The 20,933-nt window shown below is 38.9% G+C and overlaps 1 protein-coding gene across 4 annotated transcripts in view; it reads left to right on the top strand.

The window, feature by feature from the left end:
* Nucleotides 1-20,933, top strand: part of LOC124619632 (anillin-like) — a 139,288-nt gene that overhangs the window by 11,657 nt on the left and 106,698 nt on the right. The window contains exons 2-7 of one of the 4 annotated variants that reach the window (XM_047146142.1): nucleotides 1,344-1,473; nucleotides 2,223-2,417; nucleotides 15,028-15,215; nucleotides 18,570-18,737; nucleotides 18,951-19,635; nucleotides 19,750-19,961. In XM_047146142.1, the coding sequence (XP_047002098.1) occupies nucleotides 1,344-1,473; nucleotides 2,223-2,417; nucleotides 15,028-15,215; nucleotides 18,570-18,737; nucleotides 18,951-19,635; nucleotides 19,750-19,961 (1,578 nt within the window). Of the gene's footprint in view, nucleotides 1-1,343; nucleotides 1,474-2,219; nucleotides 2,418-15,027; nucleotides 15,216-18,569; nucleotides 18,738-18,950; nucleotides 19,636-19,749; nucleotides 19,962-20,933 lie in introns of all 4 variants that reach the window. The other 3 variants (XM_047146143.1, XM_047146141.1, XM_047146144.1) reach the window with 3 other exon arrangements.

Below are 20,933 nucleotides of genomic sequence, written 5' to 3'. Positions count from 1 at the left end.
TTAGGCAATTTTTCCTTTGCTATCAAGGTCACTGTTAACTGGAAAACATTCTAACAGCTGTAAATGGAGATATAATTCATATTGCGTTTAGGATTATCACCATTGTAGTATACAACAGAATGACGCACTGTGACTTGATCCAGTCATAAGACTTAGTTTCATATTAACCACAAATGAGTAATGTTCAGCAGAATCATAAGGGATAGGGGCTTGGGCCTCTCGTAAGCTATTTTGTATAATCATAAAGTTGATTTGCGTCACTTTACAGACCAAACATGAACCAACAGCAGAAGCTGATGCCAGTTACTTTCAAAAGCAGCTTTGATGATTATTAATTTAATATAGTTTCAAAAGCAGCTTCGATGATTATTAATTTAATATTACCAGGACATACTGAAACAAATCAATTCACTTGAAAGGTTAAGAGAATTTCTCGTTTAAGGTACGAGTGATAATAGGCTATCTCTAAACATTACCTAATTTAACTGAGGTTGGTTAGTTTGATGTGGTCTCATCCAGTTTGCATGGTTATAATTGCTGTGTTTAACCATAAAAAGAAGAGCAGCAAAACAGTGGTAAATTGCCTCACATTTATGTTATTACATATTTCAGTCGAAAGAAAATGTTTGTAATCTCCTTTATCTTGGTCCAAAAATTCAGTGCTAAATACATTTTGGCATCTGAGGACACTGCCTAGTTTGATTCTAGCCTACTTTGGAAGCAGCCATGCATAATGCAAATTTTATAATCCGTGTGCTCTCACAGTGAACTATTTTAACACCTACCTCTTTTTGTCATTTTAACAAGACAGTCCATTTTCTCTTTCCAATCTCCTCCATCCACTTCACTAGTGACACTGAGAGATATTCTTTGGAACTCTTCCTATCCTCTTCCAATGTCACAGCAGATTTAAAGGCTTTTCTAGTGACATTAGCATAAAAGTACCTGTTCAGAACTGGCTGTGTTTATTTTTGTGGATAACTCAGGAGTAACTCGATGAAAAGTGAACCCTAGTGGAAAATTTTGAAGTGCAATAAATTTTGACTTCATATATATGGTACTCTCTCCACATTATTTGGTTATCCTTTGATATTTCTGTTCCTCCTGCCACATATTCCCAGTCATTAAAGCATTTATCATAGGCATCTGATATTTGGCCATGGCTGGTGTAAACTTAGGCTTTATTATTATGGCTTCATGGTACTAACAGTTGTTTTATATTTTGTAATGTGTGTGTTGCCTAATCGGATTGTTTATTCTTTGGAGGGTATGAGTTGATTTTGTCATCTTTATTAATTTAATACAGTGACATCTCTGTTCTAAAATGTTGTTTCAATTTTCAGAGAATGTTAGAGAGGGCAAGAGCACGGAAAGGAAATATGGGTCATTCATCTAATGAAGAGAGTACTAGAAGAAGCCCACTGCAAGAGACAAGCAATTTATCAGAACAGAAATTAAAAGTGACAGCAGAAGGTATTGCTCAATTTTAACTGTCTTTTTAACTATCTGAGAACTGGTAACAGAGAGAGATTGATTTACAAATAATAGTATCATACCAAAAAAACTGCATAATATTCTTTTCTTATGTCATATTTTAAAGGCTTACATTTTCAATATACTGTGCCAAACTGGGTGAAATCTGAATAAAATGCTTTTGTTGCATCATATGAAAATAATTGAAATAGTCACTCTAAACCATTAGCAGTGTTAATACTCACCTCATATTTCATATTAGGGTTAACTGTCTTCATACAAAGCTCTGAAAATATTTGCAAAAGTGATTTATGCGATTAGTGAAACTGATATGACTGCAGTAGGGTCTTGAGCTTGTGCAGATTTTGCTTGCAGTGACCTTGTCAAAGACCATGAACACACCCTCCTAGTCACTCCACCTGACCTTGTCTCTTGTAGTTTTTGTCACTTTAGTAAAACAAAATTCTAATTGATTGACAACATTTTAACTTCGGAATAATTCTGAGCGAAACTGTGACAACTGTTAAACATACTACAGCTGACAGTCTTCTAACACATGCTTCAAACGGCTGGAAAATTTCAGGAACTGTTTAGTGCAATCTAGTGGCAGTTGTTCTGAAGGTGACAGGGAAATTAGAATGGACACCAGGAATTTTCTAGTTTTTGCTATGTAATTTTAGAGAGTGCTTAATATATTTTGAAATACATTCCCATTTGAGATGAATTACTAAGTTATTTCATTTCAGTAGAATTTATGTTAAATGGCCCCTGCAATGTGGAAAACATTAAGGGTATCAGTGTTTCACCAACAAGGCCTCATATTGTTAGTGTGGAAAGTAAAGGCAAGGAAAACTGTAAAACACCAGAAAACGAAGGCCATGCAGTGGTAGCCATCAGAGACACTGCTAAAATGCGGTTAAGGCGACTCGGTGCATTGTATTCAGGTAAGAATTAATATTTTAAATCTTAATTTAATTACCAGTTGGCATCTTCTTTTCAATGAGAAGGCATATGTTACATCGTAGCAGAGGCTTTCTTGTGAAGAAAGTGGAATGATAAACAAACCAAGTAATACTCGAGAATTCTTCTGCTACTAGATCTTTTTGTACTACATCCTGCAAGAAACTATTTGGCATATAAACATTAAAAAGAACAACACTCATTACTTCATTAATCATTTCTAGTTTCTATTTCTCAGTTGTCCAAATAGCCGGCCACGGTGGCCGAGCAGTTCTAGTCGCTTCAGTCCGGAACCGCGCGACTGCTACGGTCACAGGTTCGAATCCTGCCTTGGGCATGGATGTGTGTGATGTCCTTAGGTTAGTTAGGTTTAAGTAGTTCTAAGTTCTAGGGGACTTATGACCTCAGATGTCAAGTCCCATAGGGTTCAGAGCCATTTGAATCATTTGAAGTTGTCCAAATAAGTGCAAACTGTGGTTGAATGCAAAATTTTGTTGTCTAAGTAGTTATGTTTCACCTGTATATGAATGATGATTGTCGTCATGAGGGTGAAACTTATGTGCTACAACCATTCTAACCCCACGTGAGATGAAACCAGTGCAATGTACCACAGTGGATTTATGGTAATAAAACCGTAAAGTTCAATACTTCATTAAATTTAACCATGGAAAATCCAGGATTAAATATGATGGTATTATCAGTTTGCTACTCACCATATAGTGGAGATGCTTAGTGGCAGACATGCACAACATAAAGACTGCTAAACACGTAAGCTTTCAGCAAGCAAGAAGGCTGTCACACACACACACACACACACACACACACAGAGAGAGAGAGAGAGAGAGAGAGAGAGAGAGAGAGAGAGAGAGTGGAGTCTTGTTTACTTCAGAAGAAGGCCTCAGGGCCTTTTAGCCAAAAGCTTACATCATTAAATGAAACTGATTTGTTGCTGTCTCGAGTACCAGAAGCCACACGCACAATAATAAACTCATTAAATGGCTGTATAATAGTCTAAGGAGATAGTTTTGCAGTACCCCATTGTGCCCAAATGAAATTTTTTGAAATCATAAATCCCAGCCCATTTAACTGTTAATGAATATATTGCATAAAACAAATGTAAACAATAAATAAAGTGGTGTAGTAGAAGCAGTCTGTTTGGACAATAATGTTTCCGGACGCGGGTTCTGAAATTGTCTCAATTTTATTTTCTCAAAGTCAACATATTATACAGAATGGTGGCCATACAGAGGCTAAAATTTTTACTCAGTGAAACAAACACGTTTTTTGAAATAGCAGTGAGTCCAGAGCATGCAGAGCGTATACAGGCCTCGTTTAACATGTGCCCATGGAATCGTAAAATGCTGCAATGCATAATCCTGAACAAATTCCCTACATTAAATAGTGCACCCCAACATTCAGTCTCAAAAGTCTGTGCTAATTCAGAAACTGTAAACTGATGCACTGAGTGCAGCATCTAGCTGCATTCTACACTGACACTTTATCGCACACATGGCCCATAGGCTACACAAGAAGTTGTCAGTTTATCTGACAGATAGTAACTGTAATACCACGATACCCGTTTTGCATACTCCCTCCACAGCTATGTCACGAGACTAACATATCTAGTCAAAAGAGCTACTATATGCCTGACCACAATTCAAAATCTAATTCTATACCGGTTCTCATATATTCAGACCAATATACATTTTTGATTTGTAACATTTGAAAACTGAACTTCTTAAGTCCAGCAGTTGACTTTAGTACATCCACAATACCTGCTCCATTCACTGCCACCACCTACCATCATAGTGTGTATGGTCTGAGGATGATCACTATTGACCAAAACCAGTTTCCATTTTTAATAAATATTCTCCTGCCATCAAGACTATTTTAATTTTAAAATATCACATGCTACATTTGGTAAAACTGGAACATCAGTTGCTAGTCAGTTGGCCTTTCTTTACCTATACCAGTTCCACATTCTGCAGTAAGTTGCTCAAAACACTTTCTGCAAATATTAATATGCAATTTCCTCGTGTAATGAAGCACAGACAATTAAAACAATATTATTAACTATTCATGCATAGGCTAACCATTTCGTGTAGGTATAGAGGACTTTTTTGCATGCAATAATAGTAACCATAATTTTATTTTAAAAAAAAAAGGTTGTATATTTTAGCCAAATGTCAAATGTATTCATTTCCTATCAGATTTCATGTGTCAACAGATGGTGTATTGTGTGCACTGATGGCATATTCATATAGAAATGTTAACTAACTTATTTGATAAAAATGATAAACAAAGTGAAAATTTTATACGAATTGCCTTTTTATTGTGATTGCATTTCTTTCTTAAAATTTTCTGTAGTTCTTTTGGAAGCAATTTTAGTGCTTTTGGTGAATATTGAAGTGTTGGTGGCTCAGGTTATGGGTTGTAACTGATTCAACAAATTAATGATGTCATCCTGATACTCGTCATGATAACTAACTTTTACCTGCATTATTTTTGTACGGTCGCTTTCTTGTAGTTTCTTGCTGCTGTGGGCCTGCTATGCAGTGCCACTCATTGTACCCTGTACCTTGTCCATCTGCAGAAGTCAGAGGGCTCTAAGGGAGCTCACATCTTTGCCAGCTAGCCACGAAATTGTGTAACCACTCTTAATAAACTCTTCTGTATTTTGCTTCTCTCATTAAATGATTACGTAGGCTTTATAGATCTGTATTAGACTGTTTTTACATAGCTAAGCTTATGACAGAAGTGCTAAAACATTACCACAGAAGTAAGTGACAGATTACAGAACATCATTGGGATGTAGCCAGTGTCGCTAACCACTGTTGTGTACTGCCCACAACACCACCAAGCCATGATGCCAAATGATAAGTGACACCTCAATCACAGGTCACGACTTTCAATTGCTGTTGCACCTGTTGATGCTCTGTGTACATACTTCTCTCCTCACATCTGTACTTATATCAAACAAACGTGTTCACAGTGACAAGTTCTTTCTATAATACTTATCTAAATTATGTTTCCCCATGAACATTTTTCATCTGTTTAATAGGAAGATGTGAAAGGTGGTTCCATAACAACAACAACATGTTACACTACAACATATAGATTATAGACTCAAATACAGCACGAACTTCACTAAGCTGTTAGTGTCCATGGCCATGTGTTTTCTTAGTTTTACCCCCATCAGAAATTCCAGGCAACATCAATGAACTGGCTGACCGTATACCTTCTCAGGTTCTTTCTCAGATTGCTCCATCAGCTCAGTCCTCATCTATCTGCCTGGCTCGGCCATCACTTTGCTACTTGTGGGAAATATACTGCTCATCAACTAAAACCCCTCGCTCCTTGGTCAATTTATATGTATTGCACAGTAATTGTAATGTCACAAGGATTGTTGATCTAAAGTCCCAACAGAAGATCATGCAAGCTGTTCTGTAAGTTGGTTTCTCTATGCCATTTTAAACAAATTACATACTCCAGACTACCAAAAAATTTCCTTTTTTTACCATTTAGTGAGGAAGAATTATTGTCAGAGGGTGAAAAGCTCTTTTCATCAGTCTGTGCTTGTATTTGGTAGTAAACAGATTATTTTCACTGCAGAGTGTTGCTTCCTTCATATGCCTGTAATATGAAATTGTGCAAGATTATCATCATTCTTCTATTTTTCGTAATATCAACTTATCTTATTCAATATGAGTTTTGGCACTGAAATGAAGACAAATATTTTCTTCTTAAGTTTCTTACCCAAAGACAAATATTTGCAGTTGGTTACTGTCTGAGAGAGATATCCAAGTAATATGCTGTAAATACAGAGGGCAGGCATTGTTCATAGTAGTGCCTAGAAGAACTACGTAGTAAGTTTTCAAAATTTCTGTCTTTCTATCCACAGCTCAGTGCCTCTTCTGTTGAGTGGTTAGTCATCTGTCATCGTACACATATTTTGGTTCTAAAAAATCTTTCAGTCTGATAAATTATTCCTTTCTCTCTTTTTCAAATATTTTCAAGATTCCTGGGGTAGTTTTATTCTGTCAGTACAACCACAAGAAAATGCAGGTTTTTCTCACGAGACATGCTTTACTTTATTGAAGTAAATCATCATCATTGATCTGCTTTAGTTCAATAAAGCGAAACACATCTGGTGAGAAAAGTGAGCATTTCTTGCGGTAGTAATGACAGAACAAAAATACCCCAAGAATTGTAAAGCAACTATGGATAATATGGCCACATACATGAAGAATTTTCAAGATTGTTTTTGAGCTCTGAGAAAAACATTTTAAAAATGTAGGATCGTACAATAATTATTAGTGTCTGTTCCTGTGACGCAACATGTTGGTAGGAATGGCTTATTATGGTGACAGACAACTGCTAACTTATTTCCGATACTGTGTCTGGGAATCACCATAACTGTTGAAGGAGGTGGCACACAGTTAAGAGGCTGGACCTGTATTTGGGTGGGCGGTGGCTCAGATCACTAACTGGATGTCCAGATTTAGGTTTTCCATAGTTTCTCTAAATTGCTTAAAGCATATTCTCTTATTTGGATCCTTTGAAAAGAGCATGATCTATTTCCTTCCCCATTCTGAACTTGTGCTCCTTGCCTTGTACATTAACAATTTGGTGGTTTTTGTTGACGTGCACCTTGCTCTGGATGGGCAGTGGTCTATGACGTCAAATTCATTCAGTATGTGTTCTTGGCAGTCATGTCAACTGCAAGGTTTTTGTATTTGCTCCTTTATATTGCACTGACACATTTTAGATCACTGACAGTCAATATTTATCAAACTCAGGCAATGAATATATGTAGTGTGTTTCTGAGCTCTGGAACATATGTTCTTACTCTGACTTATTGTACTTCACTATGAACACTCTGAAAAGGTAAAATATGTAGTATAAATATGTACTATACATAGTTTTTCGCTACCTCTTAGATGCCTTGTCTTGAATTTCCTGCATTTGGGGGAACTACAAACATGGAACTGTTTCCAACTTGTGCAGACTTCGGAGTGAGATATTGCAGTGGGCTCTATTTCCGTTTTGGCCCTCCCACATATAGGTTTTCATTGGTGTTTCATACACACTTAAGGCAGTTATTGAAGTTCTTTTTTTTTAAAAAAAAAAAAGATAGAGAGAGAGAGAGAGAGAGAGAGAGAGAGGCAACAGCCAGTTTCCTTCCTCCATCCTTGACCAAGACTGTGCTCTTGCCTCCAATGTTTTCATTATCAAAGGGATGCTAATCCTTAATCTTCATTCTTCATGTGAATCTCTTGAATGCTGCTCCACATTATTTAACAATGAAAATAATCAGTTTTTGACAATATAATGTAGTTGTATATAAAAACAAAGATGAGGTGACTTACCGAACAAAAGTGCTGGCAGGTCGATAGACACACAAACAAACACAAACATACACACAAAATTCAAGCTTTCGCAACAAACTGTTGCCTCATCAGGAAAGAGGGAAGGAGAGGGGAAGACGAAAGGAAGTGGGTTTTAAAGGAGAGGGTAAGGAGTCATTCCAATCCCGGGAGCGGAAAGACTTACCTTAGGGGGAAAAAAGGACAGGTATACACTCGCACACACGCACATATCCATCCACACATACAGACACAAGCAGAGATATTTAAAGACAAAGAGTTTGGGCAGAGATGTCAGTCGAGGCAGAAGTGTAGAGGCAAAGAAGTTGTTGAAAGACAGGTGAGGTATGAGTGGCGGCAACTTGAAATTAGCGGAGATTGAGGCCTGGCGGATGACGAGAAGAGAGGATATACTGAAGGGCAAGTTCCCATCTCCGGAGTTCGGATAGGTTGGTGTTGGTGGGAAGTATCCAGATAACCCGGACGGTGTAACACTGTGCCAAGATGTGCTGGCCGTGCACCAAGGCATGTTTAGCCACAGGGTGATCCTCATTACCAACAAACACTGTCTGCCTGTGTCCATTCATGCGAATGGACAGTTTGTTGCTGGTCATTCCCACATAGAATGCGTCACAGTGTAGGCAGGTCAGTTGGTAAATCACGTGGGTGCTTTCACACGTGGCTCTGCCTTTGATCGTGTACACCTTCCGGGTTACAGGACTGGAGTAGGTGGTGGTGGGAGGGTGCATGGGACAGGTTTTGCATCGGGGGCGGTTACAAGGATAGGAGCCAGAGGGTAGGAAAGGTGGTTTGGGGATTTCATAGGGATGAACTAACAGGTTACGAAGGTTAGGTGGACGGCGGAAAGACACTCTTGGCGGAGTGGGGAGGATTTCATGAAGGATGGATCTCATTTCAGGGCAGGATTTGAGGAAGTCGTATCCCTGCTGGAGAGCCACATTCAGAGTCTGGTCCAGTCCCGGAAAGTATCCTGTCACAAGTGGGGCACTTTTGTGGTTCTTCTGTGGGGGATTCTGGGTTTGAGGGGACGAGGAAGTGGCTCTGGTTATTTGCTTCTGTACCAGGTCGGGAGGGTAGTTGCGGGATGAGAAAGCTGTTTTCAGGTTGTTGGTATAATGATTCAGGGATTCCGGACTGGAGCAGATTCGTTTGCCACGAAGACCTAGGCTGTAGGGAAGGGACCGTTTGATGTGGAATGGGTGGCAGCTGTCATAATGGAGGTACTGTTGCTTGTTGGTGGGTTTGATGTGGACGGACGTGTGAAGTTGGCCATTGGACAGGTGGAGGTCAACGTCAAGGAAAGTGGCATGGGATTTGGAGTAGGACCAGGTGAAACTGATGGAACCAAAGGAGTTGAGGTTGGAGAGGAAATTCTGGAGTTCTTCTTCACTGTGAGTCCAGATCATGAAGATGTCATCAATAAATCTGTACCAAACTTTGGGTTGGCAGACTTGGGTAACCAAGAAGGCTTCCTCTAAGCGACCCATGAATAGGTTGGCGTACGAGGGGGCTATCCTGGTACCCATGGCTGTTCCCTTTAATTGTTGGTATGTCTGGCCTTCAAAAGTGAAGAAGTTGTGGGTCAGGATGAAGCTGGCTAAGGTGATGAGGAAAGAGGTTTTAGGTAGGGTGGCAGGTGATCGGCGTGAAAGGAAATTCTCCATCGCAGCGAGGCCCTGGACGTGCGGAATATTTGTGTATAAGGACGTGGCATCAATGGTTACAAGGATGGTTTCCGGGGGTAACAGATTGGGTAAGGATTCCAGGCGTTCAAGGAAGTGGTTGGTGTCCTTGATGAAGGATGGGAGACTGCATGGAATCCCTGAATCATTATACCAACAACCTGAAAACAGCTTTCTCATCCCGCAACTACCCTCCCGACCTGGTACAGAAGCAAATAACCAGAGCCACTTCCTCGTCCCCTCAAACCCAGAATCCCCCACAGAAGAACCACAAAAGTGCCCCACTTGTGACAGGATACTTTCCGGGACTGGACCAGACTCTGAATGTGGCTCTCCAGCAGGGATACGACTTCCTCAAATCCTGCCCTGAAATGAGATCCATCCTTCATGAAATCCTCCCCACTCCGCCAAGAGTGTCTTTCCGCCGTCCACCTAACCTTCGTAACCTGTTAGTTCATCCCTATGAAATCCCCAAACCACCTTTCCTACCCTCTGGCTCCTATCCTTGTAACCGCCCCCGATGCAAAACCTGTCCCATGCACCCTCCCACCACCACCTACTCCAGTCCTGTAACCCGGAAGGTGTACACGATCAAAGGCAGAGCCACGTGTGAAAGCACCCACGTGATTTACCAACTGACCTGCCTACACTGTGACGCATTCTATGTGGGAATGACCAGCAACAAACTGTCCATTCGCATGAATGGACACAGGCAGACAGTGTTTGTTGGTAATGAGGATCACCCTGTGGCTAAACATGCCTTGGTGCACGGCCAGCACATCTTGGCACAGTGTTACACCGTCCGGGTTATCTGGATACTTCCCACCAACACCAACCTATCCGAACTCCGGAGATGGGAACTTGCCCTTCAGTATATCCTCTCTTCTCGTCATCCGCCAGGCCTCAATCTCCGCTAATTTCAAGTTGCCGCCACTCATACCTCACCTGTCTTTCAACAACTTCTTTGCCTCTACACTTCTGCCTCGACTGACATCTCTGCCCAAACTCTTTGTCTTTAAATATCTCTGCTTGTGTCTGTATGTGTGGATGGATATGTGCGTGTGTGCGAGTGTATACCTGTCCTTTTTTCCCCCTAAGGTAAGTCTTTCCGCTCCCGGGATTGGAATGACTCCTTACCCTCTCCTTTAAAACCCACTTCCTTTCGTCTTCCCCTCTCCTTCCCTCTTTCCTGATGAGGCAACAGTTTGTTGCGAAAGCTTGAATTTTGTGTGTATGTTTGTGTTTGTTTGTGTGTCTATCGACCTGCCAGCGCTTTTGTTCGGTAAGTCACCTCATCTTTGTTTTTATATATAATTTTTCCCACGTGGAATGTTTCCTTCCATTATATTGATATAATGTAGTTGGATAGATAAAAAAACATACTCGCCAAGTGGTAGCAGGAGAACACACACATAAAAGGTGGTTATACTTGTGCAAGCTTTTGGAGTCAGTGGCTCCTCCTTCTCGCAGAAGGGTTGAAGGGGAAGGAAGAGGGATGAAGGAAAAGAACTGTAGAGATTTAGGAAAAGGGGTGGATTTCAGAAAAGTCACCCTGAATCGCAGGTCAGGGGAGACTTACCGGACAGGATGAGGAGGAAGAACTAGTTTTTCCTTCTCATCCTGTCTGGTGAGGCGCTCCTGACTTGTGGTTCTGGGTGGCTTTTCTGAAATTTGCCCCATTTCCTAAACCTCTAGTCCTTTTCCTTTACCCTTCTCCCTTTCCCTTCAACCCTTCTGCTGGAAAGAGGAGCTACTGGCTTCAAAAGCTTGCTTAAGTATAACGTTCTTTTATGTGTGTGTTCTCGTGCCGCTGCATGGTGAGTAGATGTTTTTATCTATACAATTACATTATTCCACAACAAAAATAATTATTTATTGACAATGTCTTTTCTTCTCATCCCATCTGGTAAGTCTCCACTGCTCTGGGGTTCTGAACGACTTTTCTGAAGTGTACCCCTTTCCCTAAATCTCTCCAGTCCTTTTCCTTCACCCCTCTTCCTCTCCTCCTCTGGCAGGAGGAGGAACTACTGGCTCCGAAAGCTTGTAAAAGTTGTGTGTGTGTGTGTGTGTGTGTGTGTGTGTGTGTGTGTGTGTGTGTGTGTGTGTGTGTTTTTTTTCACCTTCCGCCGCTTGGTTTGTACAGTTCCGTTATTCTGTATTGTTTGATGCTTTATGCTTTGTTTAGGGGGTTTAGTATGGAGTTGCAATGGAGAGGCTCTAATTCAAGAACCTGTGACTACTTTTTGGAGAAACTATTTTGTCATTTGAAAAATACAGTGTTGTTTCACATTTAGAGATGGAGCTTTGATTGCTGAGTTCACATTTTTACATTCTACAGGAGCTTAATATAGGGGTTGTTTTGCAGTCACAGATAAAGCTTTGGTAGTTGAGGTCAAACTATTTCAGAACTATTTCAGAAGACTGGGGATTCAGTGGCACTAGCAGGGCCAAATGTTGGGAGGGTAGTGGCAAGCGCAGCAAATTTCATTGTGCTGCCGACCATGTGAATGCATCTCGCGTACTTTATGAACATCTACTACATTTAAACTGTAAGTTGCATGAATGAATGTAAATGTTCTGGAACCGAACTGACTTTACAACTGGGCATATATTCAGCAATAGTTTATATTTCTGAATGACAAAAATTAATTTTATCGTAAATATGTTTAAATTACAAATGTGCCATAATAAATGCAACACAGTTTGGTGACAATAGTAAAGCAGATACTGCTTGACGGCTCTTTTGAGTCTCAAGGGTGACAACAAATGATGGAAACGCACTGTTAGCATGAAGTGGACCAGCTTGTGTCAACTCAGTGTTAAGGAGTAATATGTGTTGTTATTCAGTTCTTAGTGCAGTAAGAACATTAAATTGTAGCGATTGATAATTGATGTAAATCACAACAGTCACCATTGAGAAATGTGGATATGAGAGTTCGCAATTCACAGTTGATTCACGTGGAAAATACAACACTTATTTTAAGTTAATGGCTATAAATAGTGCAGAGGATACAGACAACTGTACAGCAGCAAGGAAATTTGATGTTAGTGAAGCAAATGTTCAAAGGTGGCGTCATACAAATGCTAAATTGTTGGTAACGGCAATATTATGAAAAGGATAGATTGCTACTCACCATAAACAAGAAACATTGAGTTGCAGGCAGGCACAACAGCAAGACTCCTACATTAATACATATAAGCTTTTGACTGAAGCCTTCTTCAGAAAAGAACACACACACACACACACACACACACACACACACACACACACACACACACAATAAAGCACACCTTATACACATGACCGCTATCTCTGGCCATTCTGGCCAAATTATAGATAGCCAGTTCTAAATGCCAATTTTTCACGAGACCAAATTAGGGAAGTATGATTTGTAACAGCAGGTTTTTCAGTATGTACAAGAGAAACACAGTTAAGACTATTTAATTACCCAAGAAATTATCCAGATGAATCTGTTGGAAAGAGGACTTTGTCAACTACATTAATCATGAATTCAAAGCAACTATGAGCAGGGGCATGGTAATAAGGAATGTGGGGCTTACACAGAACAGCACAAGCTCAGTGACTTCCTGCAGCTTTTGACAAAAAACTATTTATGATGAGTGTCATCTAATCTATCAAAGAAATTACGATGACCGTTTACAATAAATAGTGCAAACATTCTTGGGCAGATAGCAAAATATGTCGATAAAACCATATGTAAATATGATTAGTCCAAATACATTAAAAATCAAAATTTCTCAATGAACCTGCTCCCTACCTACCTACCTACCTACCTACCTCCACCCCCACCTTGATTCCTCTATGTGAGTATGGTAGGGCTTAACGTTCTTTATTTAGGGAGGATAATCAAAGAGTGGAACGGAGCTTGATTGGGTAGATGCTGTATTTTTTTTTTACTTGAGAAAAGTGCTTAGCACACACACATATTTATTGACAAAAATTTGATCACTTGCGGTAGCAACCAAAATTTGAGAGTGGATTCATGATTTCTTGATAGGGAGAGTGCAGCATGCTTATCTTGGATGAAGGTTCATCAACAGATGTAACTTCAGGCATGCCCCCAGGTAAGTAAGTGTGCTGTACATTAATGACGTGACAGAAATATTAATGATGATCCCGGACTTCACTACTTATGTAGCTGTTCATAATGAAGTACTATCTGAAAAAAGCTTCACAAATATCCAGTGAGATCTTGATAGGATTTCAAATTGGTGTAAAGTTGGAAACATGCTTTAAAGGTACAAGAATGCAAAACTGTGTCCTTCACAAAATGCAGAAAGCTACTATACTAGAACTGCAATATTGGAATCAATCAACACACACAAATACATTGGTGTTACAGTTTATGGGGGATATGAAATGTAGTGATCACGTAGAATCAGTCATAGGAGGAGCAGATGGCAGACTGCAGTTCATTTGCAGTCTATCTGCTGAGGACACTGCTTACAATACTCTCATGGGACCCATCCTAGAATAATGCTAGAGTGTGTAACCTGTACCAAATAGGAATAACAACAGGTACTGAATGTATACATTCAAAGGCAACACAGATGGTCACAGGGTTGCTTAACTCGTGGAATAGCATGCAAATAAGCTGAAGAAAATAAACATGAATTGGCAGACACTTGAGGTTAGAACCCAACTGGTTGGCAATCGCCTACCGTGTTTTATGGACTAGAAGGCGCACATTGTTCTTTGAAAAATTGCCTCCAAAGTTCAGGTGCACCTTATACTTGAAATTAATATAAAAATGTCCAGTGTTTAATTTAAAATTCCCGCCAAGTCTTAAAAATGGCCATATATTCGATACTGCAGGTAACCTCTCTCTATCTGGCAACATTGGATTCAACTGGCGTCAGCAGTGCACTGATGCAGTGAACATGAGTTTCTGTGGGGATTCACAAGCTTGCTAACACTGTTTCTCTCCCCACCCACCATCACAAACTCAGAGCACTGTCTAGCCTATGATGCGCTACGTCATTGCAGCCTAAGGTGCCAGTGAACTTGAATTGAAAGTGATTCGTGTTATTGATAACAGTACAATATTTTTGTTAGTAGCTAGTTTCATAATGGAAAAAAATAAAAGGTATTCATATGGTGCAGGCTATAAATTGAAAGTAATAGCATATTCAGAACAACATGGAAACAGAGCAGCTGAGTGGCATTTTTTTCCTCCACCAACAGAAAAAACCATTCGCAGTTGGCGAGCTAGTAAAGAAGAGCTGCAGAGACAGTGGTTGTGTGTGTGTGTGTGTGTGTGTGTGTGTGTGTGTGTGTGTGTGTGTGTGCGTGTGTGTGCGTGTGCGTGCGTGTGTGTGCGTGTGCGCGCTAGCAGTCTTATTTTTGGCCCTGTCTGTGTCTCAACAACTCCACTGCATGGTGAATAGCAATCTATCCTTTTCAAAATATTGTCATTATTTCATCCTGGGTTTTCCATTGTTTGAATTTGTGTTTTCATAGAGTTTTCAATTAGTTTATCTGTTATTTTCTCCAAAACGTGTAGAGGAAGAGGCAAATATTTCGTCACCAATACATAGAACTGAAGAAACTTTTACTGCTGAAGAAGAGGAAGATATGAAGCCAGTTAAGAGCACAACAAGACTAAATAGATTAGCTGCTCTAGCAAACACAATAAATGAGTGGGAGGATGATTTAAGTCACCCACAACTTACCAACAGTTCTGAGAAAAAGGTAAGTTCCAATCCCTCCATGAAAGCATTTTCTATTGTATTCATATTACATGTGTACAAGCATCCATTCACTATTTATATTATATAGATACTGCATAGACACAAAATGGAAGGTAATAAGACCAAAATATTTACAAAGATCAATTTTTATTACTGAAAATGGCAATTACAAAATGGGTGTACTCTTGGCTGTGGTAGCTGAGTTTTTGGCTTGGCTTGCAAAAGAAGGTAATTTGGTTTCTAGTTGTAGTTTTGAGTTTGTGGGGCAGTGAAGATAAGGGGCTGCAGGGAGCAATGAAAATATCAGCTAAACTCATAGAGATGGAGGCTGAACTTTATTGAAAGATATTTATAGATAGTTTCTAATGGTGGTGTATGTAAACTTTTGAACTCCTAAAGGTAATCACTGTTATAGGTTTACACTATCAAGGAATATTGCCAACATTGTGTGCTGTGAGAAACTGAGAAACGATTAAAAATTGAAGTGTCAGGAGGGTTCTACTCTTTCCCTGACAGAAAAAGGTGATTGAGACCCTGATCTTTCAGTTGGGAGTAGCAGGATTCAGATCTCCATTGGGCTAACCCTGCTTAGTTTGCTCATGTTTCTCTTAAATTGAGACAACTGCTGAGATGGTATTGTACCTTTGAAGAGGTCCTGGCTGGTCTGTTGTCCCATCAGTTGTCAGGTGAAACTTACTACAGCATGACTGATAGCAGGTTTTATTCTTCCTTTGAATCTTACTGTAATTTCAAAGTTATAATGTTGGCTGTAAATGAATACAGTCATTTCCTCTCTGTACATCAGTGTTTCACTTAGAATTTAAGCTGGCAGTTCCATCCTCCTCCTCCGGATAAAAGATGTTTTATTGTCAGCTTTATTGAGAAAATTTAGAGAGTTGGCATTTGAGGCTGACTGCAGAACTATTCTACTGCTGCTGCCAACGTCCATTTTATGCAAGGGCTCATACAGAAGCTTGTACAGTCATTTTTCCCAAGATGTATTTGCGAGAGGAACAGTAAAGGAAATGACCAGTAATGGTACATATCATCATCTGCTATGCACCACATGGTGGTTTATGGAGTATGTAGAAGTAAATGTAGTCAGTGCTTCCCTTGTAAGTGTATGAATGACCATACTAGTTCGTTGTGTTGGCTTTTTTATGCTAGTGTAGTCTTTCCTGCAGATTTATGATAAATTGAGACGTAGCTTACTTTAAAGGACAGCAGTAGTCATAGTAGTGTAATGTCTTGTCACTGCGAAATACTATAGTGACACAGTATCAAAAGCCAAAGCTCTTTAGATGTATGAGCCAGCATGCACATTCTTCCTTGATTGTGCGAGTCCTGTCATTTGTTGTGTGACAAAAACAATTACTCGCTCAAAGGCAGGCTCTATAACATCCTACAACTGAAAATTTGTAACATTCTGTCACCTTGCTGATTATGAATCTTAATTACAGTTTCTATGGTTGACCATAGTGGCTATTCTTGGCAAAACTGAGACATTGAATTGAATGGAAAATTTAATAACAAAGTCAGTCTACACTGTTTTCAAGTGCAGTTGACTTTGCTGGTATAAACTTTGAAGCACAGGTCTATCATTTAACCGAAGGGAACCTTGATGATGAAGCTGTGTTTCAGAATGCATTTTGACAAAGTAAATACACTATCGGAAAGACAATAGTAGGACTTTATTATTAAGTTTTTCATCAATTACAGTTACACAGGTCATGCCCAGGGCTTGTCTCCAGCCTTCGTATGAAATGAAATGAGTGTGGTAGACCAGTCGTGTGGTGCAAGTCTTTTTAGTTGACATCACTTTGCTGACTTGCATGTCATGAGAATGAAATTATGAAGAAGACAGCTCACCACACAGCCCCTGAGCAGAGAAAATCTCCGACCTGGTTGGGAATCGAACGCGGGCTCCTCGCATGGCATTCTGCGGCACTGACCACTCAGCTGTAACAGTCATAACAAGTGAATTGTTTGTCAAGTGGTGGTGGGCAGCTATGCCACAGTGTGACTGTTCTATATTTCTCCTTTGTACTGTATTAAAATGCTAGATAAAACTAAAACCTGAAATTGCGAAGTTATAAGTGTGCTGCACAGAGCATACAAAATATATGTACAGATAATGCAAAAGGAATTGTCATACTAAATTGTTTCTGTAAACGTGGATTGTTTTCACAACACAATTGATAGAAAAATCTCAATTAGGGTCAAAATTATCATTAAAAATGAAGCAGAACAAAAAGTTATATAATTTCTTTCACTTGGGTGTAATACTACACATTAGATGATGTGCATACACTGTTACAGAAATTCTAATATCTATGCAGCACTATCAGTTGGCATTTTAAAATTAGCATAAATAGTACATTGCTTAACGTATATAAAATGTGGCAGTACCAATGTTGCATGGTTATGAATGCTTCACACATATATAATGACACATCAAAATGATATACAGTACAGAGATGAGATCTCTGAGAGCAACGTCTAACTACACTTTACTGGATAAGAAGGGGAATCAGGAAAGAACTATACAGATTTGATTTGAATCAAGAAATAGTGAAGTACACTAACAAATGGAACAAGCATTTAACAAGAATGCTTACAACCGGAACATACACTTCTGAAGATTAAGCCATGGAAACGAAGAAGAAAGAAGTTAAAACAAAAACACACACACACACACACACACGAACACAGCAAAATACTTGCGGGTAGAACAAACAAGAGTTGGTTTGATCTTAGGCAATGATTCTCCTCTCTGTGAAGGACTCCAAAAGACTACAATAGAAAGATACTATCAGAAAAAGTACTTGTCACATTATTTGATCAGGTTATGTTAATGGTGGTGGTGGTGGTGGTGGTGGTGGTGGTGGTGATAATGATAGTAGTAGTAGTAGTAGTAGTAGTAGTAGTAGTGATGTTGTTGCTGCTGTTATTATTATTATTATTATTATTATTTAATTAGGAAATAAACATGTGCTGGTATATAAGTTAGAATGTTGATATTTATCTGTGGTAAACTTGAAAACGGCACACTAGAATCTGTTATTTAACTATAAAAGTCATCAAATTGCCCTGTAGTTTGCTTATCCGCTTTAACTGCTGCTGATCTGCTGTTCACTTAATAGTTTGTATCTATCTGAAAAGAAAATTCTTCAACTTTTGGCAGGATATACACTCTAAAATTATGTCCATGCTAGAGCCATGGTTTGACACACAGTTTTAAACTATCACAGATTTCATGTTAAGGATGCCTTACATCCGCATTACAAATATATCAAGTGCATTTATGATTTATGTTTTAAATTTAGATAAATACAATTTTCTCTGTCTTTGCCAGACTGAAAGGAAAATTTCAGGCTTGGAAAAAACATCTCACATCATTAATAGTTACACAGACCAAAAACTGCAAATAAAACCATTGAACGCAATCCAGAAAAACAAGCTTGTTGATAGAAAAGGCAGTGATGCCAACATTGTATGGGATAAAGCAATTCTGGAAACCCTGGTAAGAACACAGACAAACTAATTTTAAAACTGCTGCTTTAAAGTAAATTTGACAGAAAGAAGTCCTCATTCTTGAAGGTTACTTAGTGATAGTGCACACACATTCAGATATTGTTAATAAAATAGATGTAATTCTATACTGAGTTTATAAATATTAGGTATAATATCTTTAATATTAGGTTACAGAGACTTCTTCCTCCATCTCATTTTGCAGGAAGCTCAAGGATTTGAACGCACTGTCTCTAATTCTAGACTAGTGTATGATTTTTCCAAACATTCTTCACAGGATGGGAAGAGCACTTCTATGAAGCCAGCAACAAAAGCTTCAGCTGTCCTCAGTGACATCAAGGAGAAACAAGAGCCCAGTGAAATTAGTCCAAAAAAATCTGTTTCGGTGACAAATGCAAAAGTAACTCGCAGCCCAGTAATGGGTGTGTCGCAGCTTTGTAATTCTGCCAAGGTTATTAGCCCCCGTGAAAAACCATCAATGTTTTGGAAACAGGGACACAGTCCTCAGAAAGTTGAGGTCTCAAAAATAGAGTTAAAGAGTGTTTCTAATCATGCACAAATGTCTCCCAAGAAGGGTTCTGTTCTACATAAAGCAGCAGTTTTTGAGTCTGGAAGCCCTGAGAAGCAGTTGACAAAGGATCCAATTGAACTGTCAGTAGCTGAGCGCCTTGCTCTGTTTGAGAAGAATAAGGGTCAAGCCCTCATTCCCAAAACTGCTTTTTCAATGGCTGTTCCTACAAAATACTTAAATAAAACACAACAGGATTCAATAACCAGCAAGAAATTTTCACCTGAAAAATCCAGCTCTGCAACACAATGGACAAGGCTAGGAAATTTTGGAATTGTTCAGAAGCCAGTAGAACAGCCAAAGTTATCTCCAATAAAAAATGGTAATTATACATTACATCTGCAATACATTAAGTAAATATTTTACCAAAATTTTAATTATTGTGGTATTTTCTGTTCTTCTGATCCTATATATTCATACTACATATTTATTTTAGATATACCCCAGAACAAAGTACTGGCCAGCAAGCAGCTTTTTGAAACTGGAGCTATTAATGGCAAAGGAAGTTCTGTTCCTCAGAATGTCCCTTCTGAAAGACAGAAAGAACTAGAGATGTTACAGAATCGCTGGAACAGAAATAAACAGATTGGATCTGTAGTATTAGATTCCAGATTTATTCCTAACGATGCCCAGTCAAATAGTAACTTAGTAAGTACCTGAATAAAAGACTGTTAATGATGTAAAGCAGTTTACTTAAGATTTAGTGTCATTTTATTTATTTACATTTATTTTGCATGGAGCTATCAAAATGATGGCTGCTGCAAACTTTTGAAATAATATTTTAACAGTAGCTATAATTGCAGAATATGTTGCATAAAACAATTGTTGCATCTTATATCTGTTTTATACATTTATTACTGTGCAGTTGATTTGCTGCTGGCTCATACAGAAAGTTGTGCCTTAAAATCCATTGAATTTGTATAAATATTTTTCTATCACAAAACATTTTAAGTTTATTTTAAAATTGTTCACCTTATATATTGTTTAGAGATTGTTAATTTATTAAGATTCTGTATGGCATATCTTGTGTTTCTTATTGCCCTTTTCTGTAACAGTCGTATTCTTTTTACATGAAAATCAGTTACACAGCCCCACAATTCGGCCCCATAGTTACAAAGGGTGCAGATCATTCCTTAGCGCACTATTTTTTAAGTTGGCTAGTAATTGACTTTGTGCTGGCTAAGGTGTTGTAAACAACTACTGGGTTTTCCAAATACAAATTTAATGTGCTTTATCCACTACAGATTTCATCAACGTACATACCCAGAAATTTATAGCTGTCAGATGCTGTTATTGAGATGTTACATACATTATTTGCATTGGTGTGGTGAGAACTGCCTGTTCTAAATTGGAGTAATTGAGATGCAGTGACATTCACATTGCGGTCCTGATCACTGAAGTATTTATAATTCTGTTATATCACTGGTAGCAAAAGTTGTAGTTTCTTGCGCTCTTTACCATAGAATAAGTTTGAGGTTTCATATGCACAACTTATTACGTGGGAGTTAAGAGGTTGTGTAATGTTGTTAAAATGCAGGGTGTTAACTAATATGTGGGAAACTGTTGGAAATGAGTAGAGGACGTGAAAAGAGGCAGAAGAGTTCATATATAAATATAGTA

Source organism: Schistocerca americana, chromosome 6 (assembly GCF_021461395.2).
Source record: "Schistocerca americana isolate TAMUIC-IGC-003095 chromosome 6, iqSchAmer2.1, whole genome shotgun sequence".
Taxonomy (NCBI): Eukaryota; Metazoa; Arthropoda; class Insecta; order Orthoptera; family Acrididae; genus Schistocerca; species Schistocerca americana.
Note: the sequence above shows the minus strand (reverse complement) of the source record. Positions and strands in the feature narration are given on the sequence as shown.